The sequence below is a fragment of the Natrix helvetica genome, assembly GCF_964273705.1.
Source record: "Natrix helvetica genome assembly, chromosome: 5".
Lineage (NCBI taxonomy): Eukaryota > Metazoa > Chordata > Lepidosauria > Squamata > Natricidae > Natrix > Natrix helvetica.
This window is the reverse complement of record NC_138551.1, coordinates 44,779,531-44,793,285: the sequence shown is the minus strand read 5'-3', so window position 1 is coordinate 44,793,285 and position 13,755 is coordinate 44,779,531. Positions and strand designations below refer to the sequence as shown.

General features: G+C 38.4%; 1 protein-coding gene across 1 annotated transcript in view; it reads right to left on the bottom strand.

Moving 5' to 3' along the window:
• Positions 1–5,453: 5,453 nt before the first annotated feature.
• The window catches only part of TRPM2 (transient receptor potential cation channel subfamily M member 2), a 52,121-nt gene continuing 43,819 nt past the window's right edge, over positions 5,454–13,755 (bottom strand). The window contains exons 29-33 of the mRNA XM_081954276.1: positions 12,267–12,353; positions 11,064–11,169; positions 9,323–9,424; positions 7,578–7,694; positions 5,454–6,669 (exon numbers count right to left, since the gene is read on the bottom strand). Coding sequence (XP_081810402.1) covers positions 6,544–6,669; positions 7,578–7,694; positions 9,323–9,424; positions 11,064–11,169; positions 12,267–12,353 — 538 coding nt within the window. The 3' untranslated portion in view covers positions 5,454–6,543. The remainder of the gene's footprint in view (positions 6,670–7,577; positions 7,695–9,322; positions 9,425–11,063; positions 11,170–12,266; positions 12,354–13,755) is intronic.

Sequence of the window (13,755 nt, the reverse complement as noted above, 5' to 3'; positions counted from 1 at the left end):
ATCCCCATTTGCAAAGCAAATCTCACTCTTTAAGTATTTGCATGCGATGTCACAATGTAACTATGAAAGAGTGGAGCTTGTGTTATGATGTCATAATGTTAGCGCCCTTGTGGTTAAAAATATCTATCAATTGTATGTGAAATAAATTATTACCCAGTACACTCTAAATCTGTCAGTGTTCAATGAACATTAACTAACAATGCAAACTGATTTCCCTCAGCATTCTATACTAAAATGTACAATTGTACAATTGTATTGTACTTTGTACAACATCCTTCGCTGTATTTCTGTTTGCAGAATAAGCTGCATTCATATAAGAAGTTAGGCTTGGTTACTTTTGACCTTGGCTTATCTGTTTATGGCATAGCATGTTATGCGAATCCAACCTTCAATGAATTGCACATCAATAAATTAGTTAATTCAATAACCAGCTCAAGCATATTGTGTAAACACAGGAAGAGCATTGTGTCAGCATAGCGTTGTTGTTCTGTTGACATAGAGTATGCAGATAAAGAACATATATATCATATGAATTCAAGCCATAGACGTCTCAGGACTTCAGCTATAATATCTGCACTTAGAGCTAACGTTATTTATTGAACATTACTCCTTTATTGAAAATCTGCTTTTCCTGCATAAAACTTCCTACCACAGAAGCATGCATGTATTTCTAATTATTCAGATTAGAAACAAACACTGTTCAGCTGGACAGTGTGCATAATCCCTTATGGCATTGACCACATCATCTATGGAGCTAATGAGTTTGCCCTTAACAAAAAGAAGCAGGAAAACATAGTTGAAAGCTGGAACAAATAAAAGATCTTGAAGCTGCCTCAACCGTGAGATTAAAATAATATTAAGGCAATGCTGTAAAGATGGACCATATAAAAATAATCTTCCTTGCATGTTCTGTTATGGTTAGGGTGACATGAGATGGAGGTTTTAGGAAAGTAGCTCATACAATAGTTTTTCTTACACTGCTACTGAAAGCAAGTTTATGGGTAAAGTTAGAATGAAAAGACTGTTCTTGCTGTTCATTTCATAGTCTGCCTTTTTCTCCAGACGTTCTCAGAGTACATAGTGTTCCTTCCAATGTTACCTCTATTTATGACGACTCTATTAAGCAGATGAGAGAGAATGACTGGTCTAAAGTTCTCTTCCAGAGTTGAGGGTGGATTGAACCTCTTGCCCTCCATCATCATACAGTAAGAGCCACACAAAATTTTTACCCAGAGTCCTGGATTGGATTTAGACATTAGCTACAGGAAGCTGTAGAAGCTTCTTTGGCAAGTGCTAACACAGAGAAAGACTGTGAAATAATTGAACCTGGTGAGATTGTTCTGAGCATAACAAGCATATGAGGGCCTAAGAATGAATCATCTTTGAACAGCTATGAATCTGTACAGGAGGACTTCATTTACGGAGACTGTCATAGAAATAATAAAACTATAATAATTTTTTTTAAAAGGGAGTGGCTCTTTTAGATTCCTGGCCCCTAAATTGTAGCATGCTTAGCTTATGCCTAAATCTGATTCTGACCAGAAATTGTGTATTTAACTAAGAAAATAAAACACATGTAAAGAAAAATATTTAGTTACTATTATTTATTTCTGCTTTGAAAAGCACTAGGACTTTTAGAAGCTGTTTAGGTATTTTAAAAATTATCATCCTGAGCACTGCAATGAAAGAAAAGATATTGTGTAAACTGCAATTTTAAGAAGCAATTTGCAAAAATAATCAGGTAATGCACTGATTTCATTTGTTGGGGCACAGCACTTCTTGGTCAAGATCCAGTTCATGGGCAAATACAAATACATATTTAGCTGTAAAGTGTGTGGTCTTTTTCTATACATACCATAATTATTACTAAAAATAAGTTTTACAGAGATGTGGGAGAGCAGCTTCATGATTTGTGCTAGGTTCAATCAAAATGCAAGTGGAAGCAGCTTTAACTGAAAAATAATAATCTTGGTTTCCTTAGATTACTTGTACTAGAGGTAAAACGTACGATTGTGACTTCCCAGTGATCCACATTCATTTTTAAATTGATTTTAATTAATAACAAAATAAAAGCAAAGCACAAAAATAATAATGATAGTGATGCATACTATCATCGAAGAAAAGAAAAATAACATGATTGTGATTTTGATGTTTCTTGCTGCCTTCCCATAAACAGTCAGGGGGAAGGTAGACAAAAAATCAGAAGTCATGGTCATGTGAGATCCTTGCTTAATGATACAATGTGGCCTCCTATAATGACAGCTATTACTAAGCAATGTGATCATGTGACAACATGCTTTACAATCACTTTACTTAGTGAAAGAAATTCCAGTCCTAACTGCTGTCATAGGCCCAGGATTACCTATATACAATACAAATGGTGAATTGCTTAATTCTTCCCACTGCATTTTTTGTGTGTCATACGGTGCCAAGCATGGCTCAATAATGGATACGCTGCTGAAATAAATTTTCACATTTGGGGGGAACTGTTTTCTGACCATAAGTATATTTTCATACTTTCGGTGGACCTTCTCCAGTGGTGGGTTGCAGGCGGTACGCCCTGGTATGGAGCACCGGATACTGTTCTGGTACAGTGCTCTGGAGGGCCCAGCCACCCACCCGAGCTCCTTACCGGTCTTTTAAGTCTTTGGCGCTTCCGCGCACAGTGCATACAGCACCTGCGCGATGCTCCGCTGAGCAGCTGGAGTGTCGCGGAGGCGCTAAGATGCATGTGTGCGCTGCGAGCGTCCATGTGGACACTACCGGGCGCGTTCCAACCGTACCAGTTGGAATGGGATCCGGAACCCACCACTCACCTTCTCTGATTATTTTCTTCATTCTCTTGAATATTTAAAGATAGAACTAGGAATACAAATTGCTATTCAAGCTGCGTTGCTTTCATTCATTAATAGAATGAAACCTTTGAGGAAAAGCTGTCTTTGCAACCTTTATAAATGACAGTGTGACATCATTGGCATTTCTGGCATTGATATATCAACACTTGCTGAAGCAAATTTTTTGATTGAGAAGAGCAAAATGAAGCATAAATTCACATTCCATTGACATTATAATTATTGGCCTAAATTAAGAAATATCACAAAATCCCATCTATAATGAATATCAAGGATAAGTATTCAATACTACTGCCAATAAAAAATAGAGGCAAAAAGACTTCAGCAAGTGACATTCACGGAAGAGAGAAGCAGCTTCTATCGTACTAATTAAGTTAGCACATTCTGCATTGAATTAATGATAACATCCATAAAGAATGAGACCAGCACCGTTTCAAGGTATGAATATGCTCCTTATGTTCTTTGTAACAAAAAAACAATCTGTCCTGGGAGGAGGAACATTTGATGAACAAATCAGCAACCTCTGGAAATAGATAGCTTTTGCATTAGGGTGAAATGGAGTTTTACAATTGCCTCCTTCCCAATTTTTAAGACACTATGGAAAAGGAGCTGTCATCTGAATTAGAGGGAAGAGAAGGAAGACCCATAATCTTTCCGCGACTAGCCAATTCCTCTAAATCAGTCGTTCCCAATATTGGGGCAATTTGATTTTTAATGGGGGCAATTCAAAAATGAGCTATTAACTGAATTTTTGAAAGCCCACTAATTGTTCTTATATAGTTGTGATGAAATAGGTAAATGAAATAGCTGTGTTTCATTTACCTATTGTTATCTTTGTTAAAGTGCATTTCCTAGGGCCTGGTCTAAAAAGATTAAGCGGGGGGGGGGGGAGGATAGAGTAACTGCCAGCCAATCAGATGTGTTTCCGCTAAGGATCATGGGACTGTCAGAAAAAGCTTTCATTAAAATTATTTTGTGTTTATGCATTTCAGTGCCCTATTATATGTTTTGAAACTTTATTTGCTGTTTTTTCATATCCCTTCATACAATTATTTCTTAAGTTCCTAGTACTTCTGTCTTTTGTTCTTTTATTTTTCTCTTTCATGGATGCCATGTTCTTTGGAACCTTGTTTAAATCAAGTTAATGGCCTTTTAGGCTTCCTCCGCATGAGTACTTGTTCACTTTTGGAATCGTAAATATTATATGTCACGGGGAGGGGGGGGAGGGCATCAGGATTTTAGAGATGGTTAGGTGAGTCGTGTCCAAAAATCCGTTGGGAACACTGCTCTAAATCTTTAATTCCAGCAGCTTTTAGGGTGGTAATTTTGAGCAAGTGGTTTAAGAGGTACTTTGCATTTTTAAGTCATCAAGTGTGCTTTTGGGGGAGGCATAAGATAACTTTTTTTAAAAAAAATTCTAGGCCCAAGTATTCTTTGTTAGCTGAGATTCATTTCACAATGGCTTTGAGTCACTTGATTTTTCTCTCCATTTTGTTAATCTGTTATTTTAACTGGTGTACAGCATTGTTTTAATGGAGGCAGGCTTCTAAATGTTTTAAGAAACTGTTTAAATCTGGGGTGTCCAAACTTAGCAACTTTTAAGACTTGTGGACTTCAACTCCCAGAATACCCCAGCCAGCAGAGCTCTGGTTTCGACAATTGTCGAAGACACCCCTGGTTTAAATTGTCGAAACATTTTCTATATTATGTCACGTATTTTATTTATTTCAGCTGAAGAACTTTACGAACTTTACGTGCATATGAATTTGAATGTGTGGATGTATTTGCATACATAGTTCGCCTTTAAATAAATAAGTGTCCATCAACAGCAACTTCAGTTGTACACATGGGGTATCCCCATTCTTTTCAAAAGATGGGAAGATTCAGGAGGCCTAAAAATATTAGGCCACGACTGAAAGACATGAGATATTCACAGAAGATCCTCACAAACTCACAAAACTGTGAATCAGGCTACCTGTAGCGTGCTGTAAGGCAGTGGTTCTCAACCTGTGGGTCGCGACCCCTTTGGGGGGGTCGAACGACCCTTTCACAGGGGTCGCATAAGACCATCAGAAAACACATATTTTCGATGGTCTTAGGAACCGACACACCAATTTTATGGTTGGGGGTCACCACAACATGAGGAAGTGTAATAAAGGGTCACGGCATTGGGAAGGTTGAGAACCACTGCTGTAAGTTTTCAGGCAGAGATAGAGGATGTCGCAAAGTTCAAGGCAATGCACATCTAGCTAAAAACTGAATGAGACTTTTGGACATTGAACATAATGGCCAACTGTCTGCTGAAGTGACAGTTAAGACAGAACCCAGAAAATTAGAACCTGGATTTTTAAAGATGATTTTCTTTGAACTAGATTATTGCATTATTTGTGCCTTTCTTCAGAAGGAAAAAAAAAACAGGAAATATATGCTCATCTTCAATTCAGGATTTGAGACTTTTAAGGGTCTACATTCTTCAGGAATCAGGACAGAGCTTAATAAGAAAAGTCTGTAAAGGTTTTTAATTTGCTCGTTTAGAAGTTTTCTGTAGATCTGCAATTATATTCTGCCTTGTGATAAAAATATAATGAATGCTTTCAAATAATTAAAATAACTATATATGTTTGGGTAACAATTTTCTTTCAATTTAGAAGCTAACTACACAAATATTAAAACCTCAGTTTTTGCATATCTGTCATTCGTTCAGCAGATCTTCACATAAAATGATTTTATTTAGACAACCTGTTATACAATCTGCTAGACAATTATTATTAGATTAATATAAAAATGGATGGGTCACCGAAACATAACTACAATCATGGCACTTCCAATACAAAGCAAACTTTTTATATCCACACAGTTAATACATAGTTTGTGTAAGAATATAGGAGCTTAATTGCTTTTTACTGTTCTGGTAAAACAGCCAGAAGGGTCTGCAGGAAAAATTCGTCTATATCAAGAAGAAAGAATCATACAGTCGAAAGGGGGCATTTAAAACTAGTCCAATGTAGTGCCTGATATAGTCCAAATTAAAACCCTCCCCTCCCTCATGGCCACTAGGCCCATTTAATCACATTTAGTGAAGGAGAATCTATTAGCTTAGTGATTAGTTCCATTGTAAAACTGCTCTTTGTTTTAGGACCTTTTTTTCTAAAAGTCAACTGAAGTCCTGTAAATTATGTCTATTAGTATGCATAATGCAATAATGGAGAAGTTGTGCCCTTCTGCCCTCCTTTCAAGTATTTGAAGAATATTACCACATTCGCTTTTGCTTCTTGTATGAGAAGTGTGCAATTTGAAGGCAGAGATTGCTTATTCCCCTGCTATTAATAGTATTAAACAGTATTACAAGATGAATTACAATTCACTTTATTGCATATTTTACAAATGTATGAGGCCACCCAGAGCCCTAATGTCCATTACTTCTACATGATCCACAGGAATATGTGTGGCATTTCTGGAAAGGGAATTCAGGATTTCAGTATAATGAAAGAAAGCTCTAACTCTTCTTTTTTCCAGTTCAAACAAGCATACATTTTTGGCCAAATCAAGAAGAATTTCATTTCTAAATTCAGCTGGAATGGAAAAATGTCCTAAAGAGATTCACTGAAAAGCAGGATACAGTTTGGTTTACTTCAGTTAGAAAGAGCTGAGGACGAAACGCAAATGCAAATTTTAATGTTGCTCTTGGCCATTAGAAATATGCTCCCAAAAGGATAGTTGCTTTCCTCAGAAGTTCTTTGTGGTTGACATAAAGGGGGATCTTCTGGTCCACCACCTGCCATCTCACCATCACTTCAAAGTCACCACCCTGGAGAAACTGGAGAAATAAATCCCAGGCAGGAATTTGGTTACAATTAGTTTCCCAGCAGCCTCATGAAAGTCAGAAGGGAACATGTGATATGAGTATGTAAAGGTAAAGGTTCCCCTCACACATATGTGCTATTCGTTCCTGACTCTAGAGGGCAGTGCTCATTTCTGTTTCAAAGCTGAAGAACCAGTGCTGTCAGAAGTCTCTGTGGTCATTTGGCTAAACGGTGAAGGTGCACAGAGCGCTGTTACCTTCCCACCCTATTTTTCTACTTGCATATTTACATGCTTTTGAACTGCTAGGTTGGCAGAAGTTGGAACAAGTAATGGGAGCTCACTCCATTACACAGCGCTAGGGATTCAAACCACCAAACTTTCTAATTGACAAGCTCAGCATCTTAGCCACTGAGCCATGAGTAGATGAGTAGAGTCCCTTCGCGGAGAGGACGCGACTGATAAATTGAATCAAATAAATAAATAAATAAATAAATTACCTCACCTCAAAAACCTCAGTAAATCTATTAATCTGAGATTGATGAGAATAAAAATCATTTTAGGATCTGCACTTTTTTTCTTTGCTTAATGCAATATACAATACAGTGTATATGATTGTGTCTACAGTAGACCTCCTGAATGTTCCTCCTATTACATTGTCAGGAATTGTGATCCATTCTCTACGTCTGTCTCATACACATGCATGTGTGTCCACACATACACAAATGCACAATCTCTCTTCTCTATGTCCATTTCTTTCTGTAACATCATTTTATCTTTCTCATTTCAGAGTACTTCCTTAATTTCTTTGGACCCTTCATCTATCTCCATGGGCACCCACCACCCTGGCTTTTTGTTCACAGAATCTTAGAATCTGCATCTTGAGGATAGCATGATGGTAAGAAGTGATCTGGTGACACGTACTGAATTCAGACGCTTCATTTCGACATCATTCTGATCTTCAAAATGTACACTGATGGCCATGGTCTCTATCCAAGCATTGTCTGTGTTCCTTGGATCATCCACGTACCCTTTATATATCTGGAAGAAGATAGGATTCAGGGAGATTAGATAGATAGATAGATAGATAGATAGATAGATAGATAGATAGATAGATAGATAGATAGATAGATAGATAGATGATAGATAGATGATAGATAGATAGATAGATAGATAGATAGATAGATAGATAGATAGATAGATAGGTAGATATAGACAGACAGACAGAAAGAGACAGACAAAAAGACAGAGACAGAGAGAGAAAGAAGGCAGAAAGGCTGGTAACATTCATAGGATAGGGCAGTTTCTTATTAATTTAAAGAATTAATCTCATAAAGGTGTCTAGTAGTAAATATTGAAAAATAACATTCCTGGTGGTACTATTTTCTTAGTATAGAAAATACCTTTATGCCCCAGTATAGAAGGCATTTTTCTGTTTCTTATATGTATTGTGAGATTAAAGAGTTTTTATAGTGTCTTACAACACATGGATAAAATCAACCCCAATTTTAACTGGGAACTGTTAACATTTTATATCAAGGCAAATCCAAAAGTGATTATATACTATTTAAAAGACAATCAGAAACCTAGAAAGGAAAGAAACAGTCCAAACCATATCTCTTCCAGTGGCCAACACACAAATAAATTAAGAACAATACCAGATAAATGAACAGGGAAGAAATAATACCCTAATCCCGGAACTATCAAAGAAGAAACACATCCCCAATAAAACAGCAGAACAAGCTACTATATTTAAATAGCCAGCCACTCCACTCTCCTTCACACTAATGATGTTACCTAACCTGGTTAATGAAAAGTTGACAAAAAAGCAACCAAGCTAGCACAAAGACCCAAACCTGACCTACATACATTCTCCTATATTGGTTAAATCATTGTTTGATTACAGGCATGTGAAAAATGGATTAAAAAGTCTACTTTGCTAAATATTCGGAACCTTACACAATATGGTTACATCAGTGCATACATACATTCTCCCTAATATCAATAAATAAAATGGGCATGACCCATGCTTTGTCTTTGGTAAACTGCAAAATACTGCAAAAGTTTGCAAAATGCAAAATTTCTGTATTGTTAAAAAGTAATCTTAAAAAACATGATTCATCCTATATTGCAGCGATGTTGAACCTTTTTTGGCTAGCGTGCCACAAGTGGGGGGAGCGCGGGGGGGGTCGTGTGCGGGCGTGCTGCACCCATAATGCAACGCTCGATCCCCAGTGCGTATGCACGCACAACACGCACCCCCCATTTTTACATGATTTTTTCGCCCTCCCAAGGCTCCAGAGGCTTTATAGGAGACTGGGGAGGGCGAAAAGAGCCTCCCCCGACCCCCCCGCCGAGGCCCTCCAGAGGCTTCAGGGACCGTCCGGAGGCTTCCCTGAAGCCTTCGGAATGCTTAAAACCACCCTCTGAGCAAACCGGAAGCGCCTCGTGTGTCCTGACAAATGTGTCCGTGTGCCACTTGTGGCACGCGTGCCATAGGTTCGCCATCACTGCTATATTGTGTCCCCATTTATACACTATATAACCCCAGCATCACAAGTGCAATTCTCTATTACTGTCTTGCCTTTGGGAAAAGTGGCGAATGTTCACCAACAATTCTATAAGACTCGTCTCTGTTTTTATCAAGCCACAACTGGATAGCCAAATACCTCTGTTCCTTGATTCAGCAACTTCTGAAATTGCGGCCAGAACTCTCGTCTCAGGACCTGTTTTATTTTTTGTGGCAATGCTTCCCCAGGTTCAAGAGAGCCCTGGAAAGAATGAAAGCAATATTAAGTGTAAGACGCAGCTAACACTTTACACATTCTATTAAACTATGATGCTACAGAAAATAGAAATTTCCATTCAGTTGGCAGTTTTTGCAATGAGCGACTCTAATAAACTTAATAAAATGATAAATCTCTGAGGTGCAGGCAAGTATGAGTTGATTTCTTAGCTAACATCTTGGTGAAAAGTAAAATCCAGTATTAGAAACTCAAGATAAAAATTCTGGAATCCTTTGCTGAGGTATGAAAATCAAGGATTTCAATTATGCACTTTTAACTCCAGGGTGTCTCATGATACTGTTGAGGTACTAGACGTGTGGAGTTCTGAACAGGGAAGAGCATGCGTCAACTTGACCCAAGCAAATTGGACCAATTTGGGTTTTAAGGCACCATGGATGCAGAGATTTACAATCCTTAGCTCTTTGTAGGGTGCCTTGCCCCAAGAGGATCCTCCAGGAAATGTGGCTGCTACTCGAGGAATGGATAGCAGCCATGGTGAGAAGGGCTTTGGGCATAGATTTGTCTTCTATACCAATTGTGTGGTTTCCTGGATGGAAAGCATTACTAAAGATCACTCGTGCCTTGATTGCCTCCTGAATGAATTACTGCAGTGAACTCTACATAGAAAATCAGCTGCAGGAAGCTAGGGGTGCCCCTCAGTAGGCTCATATTGCATTCTGTGAGCTGCACTGATTCCGAGTAGGCTTCTCCGTGCATTTCAAGAGGTCATTGCTTCCTATAAAGCTCTTTTTATACCTTTCTCCAATTGTTTACACCCAAGCCACTGGTTTTGGCTGGGTAGGCATGCTGTGAGTTTGATTCATTTGATATTTCATAATCTTTAAAGATTAGGATGTTTCTTGAGGCATGGTGCCTGTAGATTGAATGAACCTGTCATTGTGATTTTCTTTGGCATGATTGCGGCTGTGTGGTTGAATTGAAGGAGGTAAGTAAGATTTTTATAAACATGCCACTTCATTGGAATCAAGCCCAGTCTACAGCACAGAACATACTCTTATCCACTTAATGATAAATATACCCAACTCATTTTTTCATTATGGAAAATTTCAGAAGGCAGTCATACTTTTTTTTTTCATATACGTAGTCCTCAACTTATGATTAGTCACTTAGCGACTGTTCACAGTTACAATGGATCTCTATGGGTCTACTTATGACCTGGATTCAAGATTCTGATGGCCACCCACCCCCACCCCCCATGGTCAAATTGTTGCATTTTGGGTGCCTAGTAACCGACCCACATTTATGCACCATCCTGTGGTCACGTGATCATGATTTTCAACTTTTTTTTTGAAGGAAAACACGTTGACTTGTGCTTTCAGACAAAAATGCCCATTGCAGACAATGGATTTGCTTAATGCCCAGAGTACTTGTTTTAGAACTGCTACATTTGCTTAGTGATCACTGCAGAGAAAGTAAAATGGGATGATCTGCTTAACTACCAGCATGACATGACCATAATTTTAGGCTCAATCGCAGCCTTAAGTCAAGGACTATCGGTACACATGGTTTGTTGTTTTAACCGTATATATTATCAATTGGCATGATTTTATTAAATTAGGCAAGTTAGATCTTACTGAAAATAGACTGCCTCGTAGATGCTTACCCCAAGCAAGGCCCAATTATCCAAGAAAGGGAATTTGACCACTAGAACCTCCAGCATTTTCTTCAAGTTTTTTCTATAAATGGATCCATCAACATTCCTCCGCCAACTGTAAAAAAAAAAAAAAGAGGTTATAGTTTGTTGTTGTATCTAAGGTATATAAAGAAATCTATAATGCTAAAATAAAATGAGCTATGATTGTTATCTGGATGAGAAGCAGGATACAAATGTAATTATCTAAATATATACTGTATTTATAATATATAGTCAAACTCTATTACACCAGTCAGATATTCATTATGCACCCCCTCCCCCCAAAAGAAGGTATAGGCCTCTGCATATTAGTTAAAAATCATTGTGATAGATTTTTCCGGTATCTCTGTCCTATTCAGCCTCAAATATTTATTCAATAAATCATAAGCTAAAAACTTAAGATGAATGTTCTGCTTTTTTAGATTTAGATGGTTGATGCCTGAAGGTATGCTAATATTCTGGGAGGAGACAAGAGTTAGAATTAATACACCCATAGAGGCACAGGCCTTTATGGAAAAAAACAAACTACTCCTAGAAAAATCTGATGATCCTCCACCAGATACACAGGACATGGGAGGGGCCGGAGCCCTGTCGGCGGGGGGAGATGGGGCAACATTGAGAAAGCTCAGATCACAAAAATGAGTAAGAAAATCCACCTGACATAAACTGATCGAAATCATCAACTGAATTTATATGCTGACTATATGTTATTATGTTACTACTTAATAATGAATTATGTGCAAATGTATACTATGAGTATGGAGGGGGGGCGCACCTACCGCACACTGCAGTTGCCAAAATTTGCAACCTTTCCCCTACCTTTCTCCTTTGCAAAATACTAAAAAAACCAATAAAACTTTGTTATTAAAAAAAAAAGATGAATGTTCTGCTTTTTGATAGTGAGAAAAAGTCCTTTGAAACTACATTCGGCTTCTTATGACCTACATCAGATCATGAGCATCCAAGGTTTCTTTTCCCTCTCCTGTTGCCATGGATACCACACTTAAGCTGCAAAGGTGCTGCTGTCAACACCTAAGGCTGAGAAGTGTGGTGAAAAGAGGAATGTAGTTCACAATACTGATCTGCAGAAACAAGATGTCTGCTTCTAATCTCTGGATGAGTATAAAACAGGAATTAAAATAAAAACAAAGAAAGCACATAGAGGTTCCTCACCGTGTCACAACTGGATGCAGGGCATGATTGGGTCCAAATAACCTAAGGATTCCTTGGCCCCTCAGGCCTGTCCTGCCGATGGGATTTCTGAAAGAGAAACAAAAGTTCTGCGTGAGCGAGGGCCATTGGGATGCTGCTCTTCCCCTGGGGACACCCATCTGGAAACAAACAATACAATACAATACAATACAATAAGTAGAGTTGGAAGGGACCTTGGAGGTCTTCTAGTCCAACCCCCTGCCTAGGCAGGAAACCCTATACCATTTCAGACAAATAGCTATCCAACATCTTCTTAAAGACTTCCAGTGTTGGGGCATTCACAACTTCTGGAGGCAAGCTGTTCCACTGATTAATTGTTCTAACTGTCAGGAAATTTCTCCTCAGTTCTAAATGCTTCTCTCCTTGATTAGTTTCCACCCATTGCTTCTTGTTCTACCCTCAGGTGCCTTGGAGAATAGTTTGACTCCCTCTTCTTTGTGGCAACCTCTGAGATATTGGAACAATGCTATCATGTCTCCCCTAGTCCTTCTTTCTCTTAAGCTAGACATACCCAGTTCCTGCAACCGTTCTTCATATGTTTTAGTCTCCAGTCCCCTGGAGACGTTCAAGGAGAGATCAGAGAATGATAAACTAAGCAGTTATTACAGGGGTTTAGTTTGAACCAAGGCTCACTTGTACTTACACTTGAAGAAAAACCGAATTCCTGAGGAAAAGGCATTTGGATTGACTACCATCCAACTGAAACAGTATTATTGGACTGGCCTGAGGTTAGAATAATCCATCTCTAGATTATCTGCTGAAAGAAAAAGGCTGCCTTCCAATGAAGTATCACAGTAATTGACTATGTCTCTTAGGACATAGGAGGTGTTTCACAAAGCTATGATTTCAGCTCTTTCAACTTGGGAGGTGAAGTTCAGCACCTGTGGCTGTGAGCCTTTTGGTTTGAGGCCATTGAACATTTTCACCTCATTATTTCACTAGCCTTATTGTTATGATCTCCTATCAAGCCAAAGGAGGAGAATGTCTGGGTGCAAGTAACATGACTTTCTTTTAAATGCTGGAACAAAATATATCACACCTATAATTTGACTCTGGTTTTGTTCTGGAATGTGCATAACAAAAGGAGCCATTTGGAAGTATCTTATTCAGGAAATTGCTCCTTTTCAACTTCACAATAGTTTGATCAAGATATGTTGGATCTTGATCAAACTATTGTGAAGTTGAAAAGGAGAGCAATTTCCTGAATAAGATACTTCCAAATGGCTTCTTTTGTTATCTGCTATAACAGCTGCACTTGAAATGGATATCTGAGTTCAAGCATAAAGATTCAGCACATCCACAATTCTCATGTTAACTAATTTTCCACACAAAGTGGACACAGTAATGATGAAAGAAATGTCCTTCTGGGTTCAGCTCCAAGTGGGGAAAAAGACACTGGAGACATGGAGGCTGCTTGGAAAGATGGTTTTAATGGTGGACATGACCACAT